We start from the raw sequence: 18,033 nt of genomic DNA, 5'->3' as shown, positions 1-18,033 counted from the left end.
TATAAAAAGAAAAAATGTATGTCCAATATTCTAGATGCTATGTAGCTAATTTTTGTATAGTGCACATAAAATAACTGGAAATTATCCAGTCTGCTACACCTCTTTCCCAACGACCATATCCCTACTGCACTTTTGGGATTGAACAGGAAATAAACTCAGTTGCTTCTCACAACAGGAAGGTTGTCTTTAATTTGTGAGAGCAGTGTCAGACGAGATTAAGATTTCCACCCTTTTTCTTCTCTTTGTTACTCAACGCTCCGTCGAGTGTTACAGAATGGTTCTTGGCCGGAGGCAGGGCCGGTGACACCGCTCACAGCACGGTACGTTCCTCAGCACGGTACGTTCCTCAGCACGGTGTGCGGACGGTTCCTCTCCCGGAGTGGGCATAGCGGGAATGCATTGCAGAGGATCGGGTCAAGCGTTCCAAGGATAAAAGGAGACACACGAACTGCCCCTTGCCAGCACTGGGAAGGACAGACCCTGTCCCGCGGCACCAGCAAGCCGAGCTGGGGCGCGGCGGGAGCCGTGAGGGCGGGCTGGGACACCGGGGTCGGCGGATACTGCTGGGGCAGCACGGCTGTCCCGGGCCGGCCTCGGGCAGGGCGGCGTCCGCGGGCAGCGGGTGAGCGCCGCTGCCCCGGGCGGGGCGGGGCGGGGGCGGACACGGCGGACGGACAGACAGACACGGACGGAGCCATACGCAACATGGCGGCAGCAGCGCCGGCCCCGAGCCCCCTCCCACGGCGGCTCCGCAGTCCGGCGGGCCGGGGGCTGAGGGGGCGGGAGGGGAAGGCTGAGGGGAAGGCCGCCGCGCCCCGCCCCCCGCGCGTGGCGGCCCCGCCCGCGGGGCCGGGATGGGGCGGAGAGGAGGCGGGGCCGCACGCGACAGCGCCGCGTCACGCGCGGCCAACCGCTGGCGGCGCTCGCGCTAGGCCCCGCCCCCGGGGCGTGTCCAGCGGGGGGCGGGGGAGGAGCCCCCGGGGCGGGCGGGGCGCGGCGGCGGCGGGAGCGGGAGCGGCGGCGGCGGAGCCCGAGCCCCTCCCCGGGGGCGGCGCCTCCCGGGCCCGCGCGCCGCAGGCGCCGCCCCCCCTCCCCTGCCCTCCCCCTCCCCGCCGGCCCCTCAGTAACTTGGCCGCCTTTTATCGGGCGGGCGGCGAGGCGGGGAGTTTGTTGGAGCCGGAGCCGCGGCGCGGCCGGGGCGGGCAGCGAGCTCGGCGGAGGGCGGGGGGGCCCGGCGCGGCCCGGGACGATGCTGCGGCTGGTGTCGCTGAAGTTGGGGCGGCTGTACCGCTACGTGAAGCTGGCGGTGCTGGGCAGCCTGGCGGCGGCGCTGGTGCTGAACACGCACTCGCTGCTGGCCTCGCTGCAGCGCAACGAGCTGTCGGAGCGGCGCTTCCTGCAGCTCAATAAGTGCCCGGCCTGCTGGGGCACCAGCTGGTGCCGCAAGTTCCTCAACGGGCAGCTGCGCCTGGAGAGCTGGGGCCGCCTGCGCCTGCTGGACTTCTTCAACGTGAAGAACGTGTACTTCGCGCGGTACGGGGAGCCCCGCGAGGGCTCCCGCCGCGTCGTGCTGAAGCGCCTGGGCTCGGCGCAGGAGCTCGCCGACATCGACACCAAGATCTGCCGCCGCGCCACCGGCAGGGGCCGCTGCGACCTGCTGCAGGCGCTGCCCGCCACCGAGTTCGCCAGCCTGAACGGCGACGTGCGGCTGCTCACCCCCGGCGCCGTGGAGGGCTGGTCCGACCTGGTGCACTGCCCCTCGCAGCGCCTGCTCGACCGCCTGGTGCGCCGCTACGCCGAGACCAAGGACTCGGGCAGCTTCCTGCTGCGCAACCTGAAGGACTCGGAGCGCATGCAGCTCCTCATCACTCTCGCCTTCAACCCCGAGCCGCTGGTGCTGCAGGTAAGCGCGGCCGGCAGCGCCCGGGTGGGCGCCCGCCGGCGCCGCCCGTCCCGGCGGGCCCCTCGCCGAAGCGGCCCTTCCTGCCCCTCGCCGTGTCTGCGGGCGGGGGCCGAGGGCTCTCGGGCAGCTGGCCCCAAACCTCCCCGGATCGCGGAGGCCGCCGCTGGCTCTGTGCCCTGGCTGACTGCTGCAGAGGTGCCGGCAGGGCGGGCTGAGCACAGGGTCCCCGGTCCCTGCCTCTGGGCGGGAGGCGTTTCTTTAGCTCTAGTTTGTTCAGCCTTGATCAGCTCTCCTCCTTCTTTCCTCCTTCAAAGTCTGCGTGTGTTTTCGCGATTTGCTGTCCTCCTCAGGGTTTTAACTCTTATCCCCATCCCGCTGTGCCGTCGGGTACCGCGCGGCAGCCGCGGTCCCCCAGGAGCGTGCGAGGCAGTGCTGGAGGCTGACGCTCCTTGCTGACTTGTGCCTTTCGTACAGTCCGGTGTCAGCGTGTTCCACAATTCCCATATTCCCAGGCAGCTGTTGGGTGCCCGTGAGTCATTTCTTAGGGTCTAGTTTAAGAGGGAGTGCATAGAGACTGCTGCGATGCTGTTGTGCGTTCCTTGTCAGAAACTGACTCATGTGCTATGTCATGTTCTTAATGTGAGCTAAATGTAGCTAGTGCTGGTAAAAATTAGAGATAGGTATTTGTAGCCTGAAAATTAATGAGCAGTGTTCTCTTTTCGGCATTACATGTTCTGTAGTCTTTAATTAGGGACACGGCTACGTGCGAAATTTGTGCTTTTATATGTTATGTAAATTTTTAGGTAAAAAATGCGTAGGAAACTTCTGTTCTGTGGCATCACTCAGTTGTTTCTATTCCATGTCTGTTTAGATGCGGAGCTTTTCATTTTGGCTTTTAACATTATCAAGGGAACTCCCAAGTGTGCATTTAGCATGTAGGTTTGGAATCAGAACTGTTTTGTCTAACTACTGAACTGTCCTTGCCTTTATCCAACATATGATTAAAACAATATTTTGCGAATATATTTTGAAAACATTACCTCATGATAATTATTAACATCTGCTGTTTCTCTAGTGAGAGGCCAAGAAATGTTTAAAAAGCAGTGCTGCAGGCTTTACCCTCCAGAAAGTTTGCCTACTGACTAATTTCTAGAAAATCAATTTATGAACTTAATTACAAGTATGTTTTTCAGTAGTATGCCTTCTGCCCTTTAGTCTTTCCCTGTACAGCTCTTTAGTTTAGTTTCTGAAGTGTTTCCAGTTTGCTTCTCAGCAGATTTGAGGGTAAGTCTCCAGTTTTGCTGTGGAGTTCATCCTGAGCACAGCGAGAAAGGAAACTCCACTTAAGTAAGAAAATCAAAGCTGCTTTGCTCTGCTGAGTATATTCAGAAATTCTTTGAGAAGTGATTTGTTTGGGCTGTCTTTCATACAACTTACTTTTTTGGTTTTGAGCAGTGGCTCTGACATACTGAGTGTAGACCTCGATGGCCAGGGAACAGCTGTGTTTCATCATAATTCTTTACAGACAAAGGGTATATGGCACACTTGTGGCATTTACTGTAATGGGCTGGATCATAAATGGTGGGCAGTGGGTTGATTAAGAGGCTTGATTCCTCTCAGCTTCTTGATGAACTGTAGATGAGTCCTGAGATTGTCAAGCAATTCCGTTGAGAAGAAACTCTTGGGTGGACTTGAGTGCTCTGCTTGACATGTATCTTAATAAGGGTGCAGCTGAGAGCAGAGCAGGTCGCGTTCAAGGGAAGTGAGGCAGCTCTTAGCAGCTCAGAGCAAGGTAAAGCAAGTCTGTCACCTTTTAACAGATCAAAAGTGTTTTATAGAGCTTGAAAATTTTGATGTTTAGGCATATCTTGGACAATATTTATGGGGAGGTTCAGGCCAGCTTTGGGTGCTTGAACATTCCTAGTGGTTTGGCTTCCCCAGAGGAGTGTTAATTAACTTTAGCATTGGGTACTTGATGTTTGAAGATATTCCCTCAATTAGGAATTAAATATATAAAATACATGAATCTGTATGAACTCTTCCCATTCCACGGTACTCCAGGTTTAGTTTCCATCTGAGAAACACGTAAGGAATGGATAATTCTGTGTTCTGCAGCTCTTGCAACAGCAACATGCCAGATACTCTGAGAGGTGATTACTTTCTAGAATTGATAACTGACTACTGAGAAGGTTGGTTGTGTTTGTAGGTAACATTTATAAAGCATTTTATGGTGTAGTTTCTGCAGTATTGATGAAGGCAGGTAGTGCTGTAGGAATGAAACTTGCAGTGTTGTTTTAAAAAGAAGCTGCTTCTAAGAAAAGAAACCTGCATGATGTACGAAAAATCAGATTTTAATTTAAAATAAAGCAGTCAATAAATTGATGCATTTAACTCATGCTGTCTGTCACCAGAGGACACAAGGAAAAATAACTGCTTGTTTTTTGCCTCAAGCCTTTCATGGAACACTACAGTGACTGAGCAATGTTATTATTAACAGTTTTGGTTTGGAAATGGGGATAACGTCTAACTCTTGGTGTACAGGGTATGCAAGTTCTGTGTTGCTTAATTGTGCTATAGACAAATGTAAATAGGCAATTTAGTAGGAATTCAAAGCTTGGTCTTTCACTTATAATAGAAAATTCCCTGTAGTTGTCTACAAGAGCCAGCAATTTGTGTATTATGAGGCTTCTTATCAGAAATTGGGATTTTAGCTCGAAGCGTGTGCAGAGTATGGATTATTCCTGAAGTGGTATTGCTTGTGAACTGCATTGTCACAAGTGATTTACAGCTTCTGCTGTGGGAATTTTTCAGGCGGGGCTTGAACCCATAGCATGGTATTACTGTTCAGGGATTTGTATCAAAAGTGTAACACTGCACAGTTTAGTGTAGAGTACATATTGTAATCCTAACTCGCTAGTTGTATTTTTTATAACTTTCTTGTTAACCTTCTTTGTTCACACTTATTTATTGTGGAGGTGTACTCAGGAAGAACTCAGCCCCTTTTGCCATTTTACTTCGTTAAGCAAATGGAATGACAGCTGCAGTATCTTCAAGTACAGTTTCCCTATTTTTTTTTGGTATTAAAATACTATTTTTTCATCTGTAGAATCTTTCAAGACTGCTCACTAATTAAATCCTCTCACAATTTTCATCTGAATTCCCATTTGAACCAAAGAACTTACATGCTAAAGATTTAACTTCTGATAGATTTGGGGTTTTTTCATCTCCCCTCCTAATAGTTGTTTTCTGCAATAAAGATGATTATGATTAGTTTTTAGTAAAATAAGGTGAGATTTGTAATCAAAATGCTACATCTAAACCAGTATTTCATGTAGCATGAACAGCTTATTTGGACAAAAGCAACAACAAAACTTGCTGCTGTTTCAACAAATTCAATGATAAGCAATGTGTTTTAAATGGGAGTCACTTGGAGGGTAGGATCTATGCATGGCATCCTATTTCTTACTGAATATGATAATGGTGTGCATCAAACACTTGCAAAGACAGGTTGGCTGAAGTTTGGAAGAAATAGAAAAATTGTAAAAATAACTTGGATTAGAGATGGAGTGCAGTGCGACTGTTCACTCTTCGCAGAATTTATAGAACCATTGTAGATTTATCCTTGTCCTGTGACTTTCTATAAGCTACCCAGCTTCCAGTTTGTCTTGTAAAATAGATGTTGTGGAGAAAGTTTTTGAAATATTTTCAGCAGTGATATCTGCTTAAATAGTGGATGTTATTCAGCTTGATCAAGTAACTTGGTTCATTTTTATCTTCGCTTGCAAGCTGGAGCATAAACTTATTGTTAATAGAACTGAAGGGTGTGATAGCTCACTTTTTAGAGTGCTCTTGCACTGATACCTGTTAGCCTCCAGATTTCTTCTTTGGAGGCGCTGTGGCAGCCTCCTGGCAGTTTTGGATAACAGCTCCTGAGCTGCTGCTGTTGTGCCACTGTAGCTGCTGTGCTGTGAGCCATGGTGTGCATCCACGCAGAGTCTGACACGTTTTGCCAGTGGCCAAGTTTTAAGTTTTGTACTTAAACATGAAAAAACAACAGTGCCCCAAATCCTCATTCTCAGAGGTAGGAAAAGTGCAGCGGGACTCAAGACTGCTGAAATAAGAAATTGTTTCTAGATAAGAAAGCTGTTTTTCAGTAAGGTGGTTGTATTTCTCCTGTGATCTTACGCTTACCTGAAAAAACAGTTTACATCTGTACTGGCAAAACTGAAATACAGGATTTAAAAATCATTTTGGCAAAAGTGCATCTAGAGCTGGTCTTGCAACCCTGAAGCTTGCCTTTGTGTTGGTTTGCAGGATTGCAGGGTGCCATGTGAAAATGTCAGTTGCGTTTGCTTTGCTTTGCTTTCAGAGTGTTGTGGTTTAACCCCAGCTGGGAACTCAGCCCCAGGCAGCTCCTTCCCCTCACACTGGGGTAGGAGAGAGAACTGGGAGAGTAGGAGTGAGAAAACTTGTGGCTTTTGAGACTAAGACAGTTTAGGAAGGAAAGCAAAGCCAAACAAGGGATTCATTCAGCAGTTCCCTGGGCAGGCAGGTGCTCAGCCATTGCCAGGGCAGCATGGCTCCATCACATGGAATGACTTGGGAAGACAAATGCTGTCACTGTGGATGTGTGTCCCCGCCTCCTTTCTTCTCCTTTCCCCAGCTGCACGTGCTGATCAGGATGCCATATGGAATGGAATATCCCTTGGATCAGCTGGGGTCAGCTGTCCTGGCTGTGTCCCCTCCCAGCTTCTTGTGCACCCCCATTCCCCCGGCTGCTGGGTGTGGAGCAGAAAAGGCCTTGGCTCAGTGTAATCACTGCTCAGCAATAGCTGAAACATCCCTGACTTATCAATGCCATTACCAGCACAAATCCAAAACACAGACCCATACCAGCTAGTGTGGAAAAAAGTAGACCAGCATACAAAAGAAACTTGAAATTTACACACATACTTTTGCAATTAAAATAAGATGTTTGCATGTAATGAAGATTTTTTTCAAACTATAGAAGGTATTAGTCAGTTAAATCCAGAATGCATTAATGCAACTTTGTCTTGAGCTGCAGCTTTTAACAACCTGTTTAAATGGACAATCTTCAAAGAATGATGGTGAACATTTGTGTCACGTATGTAAATTGCAAGTCTCAAGGACTGTAATTTCTCTGACTCTAAGAGAAATGCCAATTTCTGTGTGCCAAATAGCAGTATTTCTGCATTTTTAATAGACTGTGTAAATCATTGCCCCTCCCTCAGATATGGTTTTAGTTTTCTAAATGCTTAAGTTTAATGGCTTTATTTTTCTCACAACTTCTGATCATTCTCATTCCTTGTAGGGAAAAAGCAAAACAAAACAAACCAACAGCTGTATCTCTATTCGTGGTATAATTACTCTGCAGGAACAGTCTGTTGCCGCATAACCTAAAATTCTTCTGGTTTCTCTACATGTCATCCTTGGGCTTTCTGTTTCATTTTGTTACGGGAAGAGCAATAGTTAACATCTGGTAAACCTGTATTCAAACTTTAATTGATCAATTTGAAACAATTTCTTGCACAGAATTCACTCAAAGTAGCAATTTAACCAAATGCTCCTCAAAATCTTTTTGCTGATTCATACGTAAGAAGGAAATGGGAAAATTCCTCTTTTCTGTTTTTTCATACATACTCTTCTAATCACAAGTTATTTTTGGTAGTTCTATTCTAAATACATTGATAGAATGTAGAATGGCAAGTCAGTTTTAATTCTTGGCACCCTTTCAACTTTCTTCATTGCTGAATTTGGTGTTTCTGTTCCGTAATTCTGATGCCATAATCCAGGTAGCAGATTTAAAGTTATCTGCACTACCTGATGTGTCCTTGGGTAGACTTGTGTTATTTAAGTCCTGGCTCATACAGATACTAGGATTTTAATAGACTGAGTTTCCATTGTGAACCTTTCAAAAGGAACGAAAAATTGTTCTTTGTTGAATTCAAATTGAGTGGCCTCATGTTACAAGAATGTTCCACTGATGTGGTTGTATTTAAAACTGAAGAATTAGTTTTTGCAGTGACACATGACTGCACATATTAGACCAGAACTGGCTTGTACTTGTCATGTTAACTGTCATATTTAATTATGTTCCTTAAGTTATCAAAACTTCTTTCTTAGTGAAAGTTCCCTAGAGTGAAAACATATAGGGTGAATTACAACTGATATTTTAAAATAGTCTAGAAATTCTTGAGGCTGTTGTGGAGTGTATGTTATGATGAATGGCTGTTTGGATTTAAAGGCTGCTGGGAAGTCACTGTACAGGCTTAAATAGAAATTCTCTTGAGAAATTCTCACTGTTGCAGTTTTCAGTAGCAGAAAAAGGTTTGTTACCCCACATTAGAAACCTTGCAATACCAATGTTGTTCTGGTATGTCGGATGTATAGGGGGAGTTGTGTTTTGCTTCCCTGAATTAAGTAATGGAGGCTTTGTTTTAGACTTCAGTTTTGAAAATTAACTTTAAAAATAGGGCCATGTTTGCTAGGACTTCTTTAGAATGATATATTCTAGGCTCATTACTGATGAGAAGTAAATACACAGTGATGATTTTCATCTGTTGCAAATATATTCTGAAAAAAACTTTTATGAACTACAAACCAATTTGAACAAGTGACAACCAATAATGACATTAAATTTGCGGTACTATGGCTCTCGAGTTTAATCATTGTTCATTAATTTATTTGGAAAAGAGGTGTATCTCTGCTGACATTGTGAAATACAACTTTTACAGCTGAAGCGTTTGTCTTCAACTGAGTATTTAGAGTTTTGTGTAGTTTTGTTCTACAGTGTGTTAGTTAAGCCTGGTGTGAACCTCTTATTGGCATGAATTGTATGTAGTAACTGGTTGAAATGTAGTCAAACTTGAACAAAAGTCAATTAAATCAAAAACATGGTTTCAGTGGGAACACCAATATGTGGAGTACTCAATGAAATCCACTGTTCATGCTCTGTATGTAGGCTATATATGTGTAACTTTTGTGGGAGTTCCAGGTAAAGATGTCAGATCTATGTCAGATGGTGTGGCATATAGTTGAGAATTACCTGGTTTTCATTGTACTCACTAGCATCCAAAAAATATTTGAATATGTACCTTCCAGAATGCAGATCAATTCCTGACAAAAGGAGGCATCTGTGTTTAGACTGTGCTTTGTAAGTCCTTTGATCCAAAAAACATCATTGTAAAATCTGCTCTCCAGCTCTTCCTGCTTCCAAAACTTTGCTGATTTGCCTTGGTGACTAATATAAGTGCTACTTTTGTTTACACTACAGAATCAGCAGTACTCTGAGAGAGAACTAATTTTCCTTCTGAGGAAGAGCGTGTTATTTGAGTTCTCCTTGCCCTGTCTGTTTGTGCCTGGGCAGATGCACTTCAGCAGGATGATTTAGTGAAGGTGACAGGGAGAGGATCTTCTTACCATGCAGTTACTCAGAGTCCTATGGAGACAAGTCCCCCCCCTCTGTTTGTGTGTGTTTTTTAAAATTTCAGTGCATACAAGATGTAGCTCTTTGTTTAGGCAGGCTTTGTCTGGGGTGTTTTTTCTGAGCTGGAACTCACTTTATGCAAACATTGGAGGTGACAAACAGCATCTTCTGGAATAGTTTTGACAATGAAAAGCATGGTTTTTAGTGGTACAGTAGAGCAAAAATGGCAGTTGTTGCTTAAATCGATTTGGCTTTTTGGTCTTGAATGAGAGAATGAATTATATGCTTCATTATGATCAACTAATATTCTTTTAAGTGTTTAATTCAAAGGGGATTTGTGTCAATGCAGAATACAATAGGCCTCATCAGCTTCAAGTTGGTGAATCTTCACTGTCTGATCTAATTCACAGCTCTGAACAAAAAGCACTGGCACATTTGTGTATCTTCTCAGGTTTAGACAGATGGAAGTGAGGAAGACAAACGCACTGGTAGTGTGTTCGGTGCTTCAGTGAAGTGATAAATTCACTCTGTTAATTCTTAATATTTATTCTGAGACTACAGTGTATTTTTAAAAGACATAAATGCAGTACTATTCTTTCAGGAACAGCATGTCTATTGTCCCTTTGACTGGGTTTGTGTAGGTTTTTAAGCCTTGCTTAGAGAGATATCTTGGAGATACAGTTAATTAAGTAATTAGAGCAAGCAGAATGTTTTGGGGTGTGTCACTGGGAATGAAGGTAGCAGAAGTTTTTGGCTTCTTTACTGTTTTCCATCTTTCTGTTAGAAGATTATATGTATTAATATGACTACAGAAAGACAACAACATTAATGAGGGGAATCTTCCTAAGGTACCTGGTTTTAGATTTTCATATGCACTACTTTATTTTAAAACACTTTAAAAACTTTAATTGTCTATGGTTTCCATGGCATTTGTGTGTATGTTCACAGATAAAATGTGAGTGGGTGCATCAGAATCAGATTCTTGTGTCAAACAGCTGTTTCTGGTTTTGAACAAGAGCTTGGTTTCTTGCCTTGATTGTCAAATCTATGTTTTTAAGCCTGCAGATAGCATATTTAAGTACAAGATTATCTAATTAAATATGTGGTCTACTAAACCTAAAATAAAGTTATGTATTATTCCCCAGAAATCAGATTTTTGATGGTGATCTAAGAAGCTTTCTGTTTCAGTACGCAATTTGGTAATGGAAAACATATTTATTAATCATAAAAATTTTAATTTCTTACTGCCTTTCAAAATTTTAATACATGAACCAGAAAATCCTGGTCAAGTTAGCTGCAGTTTCCTCTTAGAAAACAGCTTTCAAAATAGAACAGTACAAAAATTTACAAACTGCTGCTTGTGAAGACAAGAGATCTGCACTTTTAATATTCCTGTCAAATTCACCAAGTGAATATAAAAACTACTGAATGAGGCACTTGTACATATTTTTATCCCCTCCTTCTGCTATGGACTTTGGTAACGAAGTGTAGATGTGGCTGTTACGTGCCAGTTGGAAGGGAGCCAAAGCAGAAATGTTGTTTGTACATGTGCAGATGTTGGCAGGATTCCCTGCTCTCCTGTTGTCAAAAGCTGATTTTATTGCCACGGTGTTATAAATATATCTGTTACAGCATGGCATGCAGCTATTCCACTGGTAACAGGAAGGTGTGCACTTCTGAATAAACCAAACTGCTCCTAGAATTTCTTTTCTGGAATGAAATTCAGTGTACACAGTGCAGGAAGTGTAATAGATGTTTGGAAGATCAGTGACTAACGCTGTACTTTGAAAATCAGTTTAATACATTACATAAATCCCTGCTGCTGATGGAAAGGAGAAGTCCTCTTAGCTCTTCCCCTCTTCTGCACCCAGCTGCTGAGGCCTTCTCTTGTCCTCTCAGCACTACATCCTAGCATGAGATGGTGATGTGGTATGGATCAGGCTCTGATCCAAGGGAGCACCAGCCCAGCAAGTACCAGCCCTGCTTTCCTAATGATGTACAGGGGGTTGACATGAGTGTGCTGGTGGGTTGGGAGGGAGGGACACCTTTTCTTCCAATGGTAGCAGCACATCCCTTGCCAGGTCTGTGGTTGAATTAGCATTTGAAAAGGGAGGCAAAGTCATAAGCAGGGCAGGATTTGAACACAGAAAATGAGAACTGTGGAAAAGAAGTTGGGTGGTCCAAAGTAATATTAAAATAAAAATATTTAAGCATTATTGAATTGAGCGTTCATAAAACCTAGCAATGTGAAAATGTCATGCACAGTTGGTGAAATTAGTTAAGCATGTGTTCATCAGGAAATGCAATCAAGTAACTTTTCTCCAATTGAAAGAAGTTTGTATGACGTAGGTAAAACAAATAATTTCATTTGATGCACAACAGCTATTGGCTTCTTGTTTTGTTTTGGTCCAGGACTGAATAGAGTCACTATAAATGCATATGAAATACCTCTTTGGTGATGCTTATTGATGCTGCAGCCATGTTTTTATTATATAGTCTGTTCAGAATAAGTAGGGAACACTGATTTAGCACACACTTTAGTTGTTGGAAGGTTATTCTGCTAACCACAAAACAAGTGAACCCCTCCTGCCCTCTTAACTGTGGAATGTGACATTTGACTTGACCTGAACTGGTGGCTATTTGGCTGTACTTCTACCTTCATTAATTGCCCTGAGTTCTGCAGGTAAATAAGCCTGGAGGGTGGATAATGTCTTCCCTCTTGCATGGTAGATTTAGTTACTGAGAGGGATTTAGTTTTGCTGAGTTATGTGATGTCACAGCTTGAAAATACCATACTGCTCTCAAACCTGTCAAATGAGTTCGTATTATCCTCAGGATTTATCACAGCCTGTTTTGCTTATGTGAGTGGATCATGCGATGAAAAGAAAGTTGGAAGCTCAGACATGCAGACACGTCAAAAACTTTGAACCTCTTCTGTTATTCCTATGGCTCTGATGTCCTTTTGCTCACTAAGAAAGGTGGTTCTTTGTAATGGTAAGCATGGTTACTCACCCAGAAACTGTCTTCTAAGGTTTGCCACCTTAGAGAGCAGCTTCATGGCTTTTGCCATAAAAATGGCAAACGTTGTCAATTATGTATATTAATTGTGATTTCAGTTTCTTCAGGTGTACTATGTAGACCAGGTTGATTATATTAGGCACGTCGTCTTCCCTGCATAGGGAACAGGTGGTGTAGTTCAGACCTGTTCTGGATGGCGTGTTTCCTTCCAGTCTTTTTTTTTTTCCAGTCCTTTCCTCAATTGGCAGCGAATATTTTCTGCCATTGTGGATTCCAGAAGGTATAAAGCTTTCTATTGGAGGTTATTTTTTTTCTTTTTTTTCCCCTCTTCTCTCTGTCTGGAATTTTTTCCCATTGACATGCTAAGATGGCTAGTGATAGAGGGAGGCTGCTGGTCCCCTTTTGGAGTTTCGCAGGGCGGGGGGGGGGGGGAAGAGGGGGAGCACCTGGAGATCAGGGGCAGGTAGAGGAGAGCTTCGGGGCAGTTGCTCGCTCTAGCTCGTTTTGGCTCTCGGGGGAGGACGGCCGCTGGAAAACCTCTCCCTGCCATCCCAGCACCGGGAGCTGCCTTTGCTCGGCTGCGGGACCCCGCACCCCTGCTCGGACACTCTCCTGCCTCAGCCTGCCACCTCCGAGCATCCTGTTGGACCAGCGGGGCAGCCAGTGCCCCGAGGATCCGTGAGCAGAGCCTCTCCTCCACCCTTGCCATCCGGACACAGCCTCCAGCACCCCCGGGCCCCTCCAGCCCCGCGGGATCACCGCAATTCCCCCTGCCCACCGGGAGCTGCTGGCACTGCCTGCCAGCTGGGACGGGAACTGCACCGCGGGGGAAAGTGTCCACAGCCCAAGAGCTGCTACTGGGCTCCTGTTCTGTTTGTTGCTAATTCCATAGCTGTTGTGTCGTTTGCCTTGTTACAGATACATACATGCATATGTATTAGTAAAGGACTGTTATTCCTATCCCCATATCTTTGCCTGAAAGCCCCCTTAATTCCAAAACTGTACTAATTCAGAGGGAAGGCCCTGGTCTTCCCTAGCACACAAAACCAAGGCACTTCTATTGATCCTGAGACCCACCCTGCTGTTCACCCCAGCTGTGGTAAAACCTTTGCTACATCATTACTGCAGAATTGATAATGAGTGGTGTCTGGTGACAACATAGCAAGGCAGAACACCAGGAAGGAGCATGAGCACATGGTGGTATCTCCTAATAGTTAAAATTGGTGTACATCATATTCTATAAATTTGGGGTTGCTTAAATGAGTGCTTTTGTAGTTTTTTCCTGTTGCATTCTTACTCAGCATTCCTCTGTACTTTGGAGGGTAGCTTTTAAGTGCTTGCCTGTTCATATTGAAGTCCTAGGGCACATCCAGCAGAACTGAACTGGGAAAACCATGCTGGTGTGTTGTGGCTTGTTTTGTAATTGCTTGTAGTATGTAATTTCTATTCCGTCTGTTACGTTGACTTGCAAGAAAGGTGCTGTTGGAGACAGATTTTACTGTTGATAAAATTGTTATGTGGCTGCAATAAACACACTGTATACATGTAGCAATTAATCAAGACACAGACTGTTAAGGTATACTAGAAAATTAAGAAACCTCAAAGGAATACTGTCAGCTGGGAAAAGGGAAAGGGTGGTGGTGGAGATGAGGAGGTAGCACTTTGTAGAGTTTTTTTTTTTCTTTAGGTTATTGGAAGAACTGGTTTTAATTAAAAGATCAAGTGCAAAAATATTTTGATGGGAAATATACTTGCGTTACTACAACAGATGTGTAGTAAAACACAAAGATAAAAAGATGGTTGGTGAAATTGTGTGTAAATATATGTGAGTGTGTGTGTATGGATGGAAAGCTAGATATGGGCTATGTATTGTTTCAGGTCATCCAGGTTTTTCCCTGCATTAGTCCAGTAAGGCCTCTTGGTCACAAATAAATACACTTTGTATCATTTTTCGTTTCCCTTGAAAGCTTTGAAATACATAGATTATTGTGTTATATGGGTATTTGCAGCCTTCTTAGTTATATTGAAAAGCCTTTTAAAATCTAAGCTGTTTTGTATTAAATAAAAATTCTATTTTTTTTATATGTAGAGTTTTCCCTCTGACGAGGGTTGGCCATTCGCAAAGTATTTGGGAGCATGTGGAAGAATGGTGGCTGTCAACTACGTGGGAGAAGAGCTGTGGAGTTATTTCAATGCACCATGGGAGAAACGAGTGGATCTGGCCTGGCAATTAATGGAAATAGCTGAGCAGCTGACAAATAACGACTTTGAATTTGCACTCTACCTCCTTGATGTCAGCTTTGACAACTTTGCAGTGGGACCAAGAGATGGGAAGGTTATCATTGTCGATGCAGAAAACGTTCTGGTAGCAGACAAAAGGCTGATCAGACAGAGTAAGTGTCTTCTTTCACTCCCCTCACCCCACGTGTCTCACTTCTTTCTCTGCAGTATCTAAAGTATGTGTGATTGGTGAATACATTTTTTTTTTTTGCTTTATGACTAGACTACTAATTAACAAACAAATTAGTTTCTTCTGCAATTAGACTACTAATTAGCTTGACAAATTTGTCAGTTTCATGAACTGTTGAGCATACTTTTAAATACTGTAAAACTGCGTACAGGAAGAGCTGGGGGTTGGAAGGGAGGGTGTTGGCACAGGGTGTGTTTGGACAGGTGGATGGACAGATAGACAGATAAGCAGTCCTAAGGTGTCTTGACCACCTTAGCTAAGAGAGAGAGAGGGTTTGTTGTCTCTTCCAGGCACCTATGTAACAATGGAAGTCTTGGAATTCTAGTTTCTGTGAATTGCAAACAGTGTTAGTGCCCGCTTTGCCTTAGTGCTCCCATAGCCTGACTTTGCTTCCTGTTGGTTCTCTGTAATAATGGAACCCAAGGAATGGGTAATTCTAGTGCTGTTTGAAAATTCATTTTCTTTCTGTCAGCTGTAAAAACTCAAAGCAGTGGCAGCAGGAGAGGTGTTTGACAAAGTGGCATCGCACAGGTTTGTATTCTTTTTGAGCTTATAAAGAGGACTTACAGACCTAAGGGCTGGAGACACTAAACATGAAACTCTAGATTCTGCAGAAGTTCATGGCAACAAGTCAAGTGATTCTAGTTTGCTTTGGGTGAAGGGATTTTTTTAAGCTTTGCAAATAGGCTTCATGTGTTGTGCTGCAGAATTAACTTTTAGACTGTGTTTTTCCACAACTTTTCTACAAGCATGTGTGTTTTAGGGTTGTTTGGTTGGGTTTTTTTATTAGATTTATTATGTTCTCAAGCAGCTTAGATTAAAACTTACATGAGCCCACCAAGGAAACCTTTTAATATATTGAATATTCAGTACATTTACTGTAGAACCCTTTCCTCTCTGCTCCATTCCTTTCTCTTCTGTTCCTTCCCCTCCCTTTAAAAATAATATTACTGAAGGCTTTCATTTTTGGAGCATGTCTGAATTGCTCAGGCAGAAAGATGTCCAGATGAGCTCTGAAAATATTGATCTGTATGTGGAATAAGAACAAGTAGATTCTTGCAGAACATGAATGCTGCAGTTGTCTCAACAGGACAAAAAACAAAACAGGTTTTGGTGTGATTAATGAACTAACAATCAAGAACACAGAAAACAGAAGAGGACCTGAGAAAATTCTTAGTCTTTGTATAAACTTGTGCCATGGTTGACATGTAATACTGATTCCATGGGTCTTTTGGGAAGTTCTGTTAGACAGTATCTGTCCAGGGTGATCAGTATGCCTGACAGGTATTTCAGGATGTACCTTCTGTCCAGTTGCACTGTACACTAACACCAAATTGTACTCTGTGTGGGATGTCACATTTGAGTTTGCTGAAGCCCTTTTTTCCCATTCTCCTTTGCTAGATTTTTTCCCCCATTGAATTTGCTGTTAATTCTACAGATCTTACATCATGTTTTTATAGTTTTAGCTGTCATCCTTCAGTACTCTTTATTTTTTTTCCCCTAAACTGACTCTCAGTATGCTGTGTATGAGAAGACCAATAGTCAGCTCAGAGACTAGCCAAGCACAGATTAATTTTTCTTTTTACCTCATGCTGCTAAGAGAGATCTGCAGAACTATGGGACTGCATGATAAGGACCTCTTCTCAAAGCTGGCAGCAGTTTGGAATCTTAAGCTGAAAGTTTTCTAACAAAAAGTAGTAAGAACTCGGGAGTGCTCACACTTAGTAGCCTTTTAAGTTTTATTACTGCATGAGGTATTTTATGTAAATCAGGTTTTAAGTTAAAGAAGGCTGTGATGAGAAGTTTCTACATGTGCATAAATGCCATTTCCCTTGTTGAATTTTACTTTTTTCAATGATTCTAAGTAATGTCTCTGCTTTTTTTATGTTCTTTCTGGTTACTGCTGTGTCAAAAGTAAGAAGATAAAATTTCAGAAGTTTATAGCAATTACTTTGCAATGTTGTTTTAGTCCTTGGTAGACCACTTGCCAGCGGTAGTTGCCAGGGCAACTGGAGAACCCAAATCTATGTTGCTAGAATAAATCATGTTGCTTGTTTGTTTTTCTCTCAGCTTTGGCATTGGATTGTTCTCTTGTACTTGCTTATGCTGCATATTTTCCTCTGGGTATGTGTAAATGTAGATTTCATGTGTTTACTGTGCTACTTTTTTTCTTGCCCTCTCCTTGCTATCTGTTTCACCCTTTTTCTTTCTTTCCCTTATTTTTTGTTTTACCAGGACCATTTCAGCAGAGGGACATGTCAGACTGTCAGATGCAGTTTTAGGCTCGAGCATTTCTGAGTTTATATAAACAAAAGTGCTTTGTAGTTTGAATGTTACCAGTTTGCTGTGTAGTGAGCTTCTGATTGTGTTCAGACACACTTAGGCTTTTTCCTCCCCTCTCACTTGTTTTACTGTCTCCTTGTATTCACAGATAAACCTGAGAACTGGGATGTGTGGTACGAGAGCAAGTTTGATGACTGTGATAAAGAAGCTTGTCTGTCCTTCTCCAAGGAGATTCTCTGTGCTCGTGTCACTGTGGACCACAACTATTATGCCATCTGTCAGAACCTTTTGTCCAGACACGCCACGTGGCGGGGCACCTCGGGGGGGCTGCTGCACGACCCCCCAGCTGAGATTGCCAAAGAGGGGCGCCTGGAGGCCCTGCTGGATGAGTGTGCCAACCCAAAGAAGAGATACGGTCGATTCCAAGCCGCCAAGGAACTCCGGGAATACCTTGCACAACTCAGTAACAACGTGAGGTAGTCCACAGTGAAATTCTTTTGCAACACTGGCTAAAACACTATTGCAAAGACACATAGAAAACAGAAGTTTTGGACTCCTGTGTGAAAAAGAGAGAATGAAAACCCCTAGTTTATCAGTTTTCTAAATACTGTAAAAATAGAATTTTATGGTGTTACAACGTTCCTTTGCAAACAAACAAGGTACTTACTGAATTAAAACTTGAGCTACTGACTGTCCTCCCTAACTGTTTAGAAGGGAGTAGGTCACAAAAGACTGTGATAGCTTAATTGACAGCTTGTGTGTCAAAGGGTACTTTACATAAAACTGCATTAGTGTCGCAGTTTTGTGAAACTGATGTTCTTACTTGGAAAGTCAAGTTAGACTGGTGGCCTGTTTTAAAGGCCTTTTTCTGACATCGTTGTCTCATTTTTGTGTTTGTTTAAACACCTTGAA

General features: G+C 43.6%; 1 protein-coding gene across 1 annotated transcript; it reads left to right on the top strand.

Annotated features, from left to right (window-relative positions):
• Positions 1-1,249: 1,249 nt before the first annotated feature.
• On the top strand, positions 1,250-17,601 carry DIPK2A (divergent protein kinase domain 2A). Its single transcript, XM_062499317.1, has 3 exons — positions 1,250-1,903; positions 14,458-14,761; positions 17,270-17,601. Exons 1-3 carry the CDS (start codon positions 1,250-1,252, stop codon positions 17,599-17,601), a joined length of 1,290 nt encoding a protein of 429 aa, XP_062355301.1.
• The last annotated feature ends 432 nt before the right edge of the window (positions 17,602-18,033 follow it).

This window comes from Cinclus cinclus, chromosome 10 (assembly GCF_963662255.1).
Source record: "Cinclus cinclus chromosome 10, bCinCin1.1, whole genome shotgun sequence".
NCBI classification, from domain to species: domain Eukaryota; kingdom Metazoa; phylum Chordata; class Aves; order Passeriformes; family Cinclidae; genus Cinclus; species Cinclus cinclus.
This window is presented reverse-complemented; position numbering and strand designations above follow the sequence as displayed.

Excerpts from the sequence above, each read along its gene's own strand:
- DIPK2A (XM_062499317.1), top strand. The coding sequence starts at position 1,250 with ATGCTGCGGCTGGTGTCGCTGAAGTTGGGGCGGCTGTACCGCTACGTG. Across the intron at positions 1,904-14,457 it reads CCGAGCCGCTGGTGCTGCAG|AGTTTTCCCTCTGACGAGGG; the intron begins GTAAGCGCGGCC and ends TTTTATATGTAG. Across the intron at positions 14,762-17,269 it reads CAAAAGGCTGATCAGACAGA|ATAAACCTGAGAACTGGGAT; the intron begins GTAAGTGTCTTC and ends TTGTATTCACAG.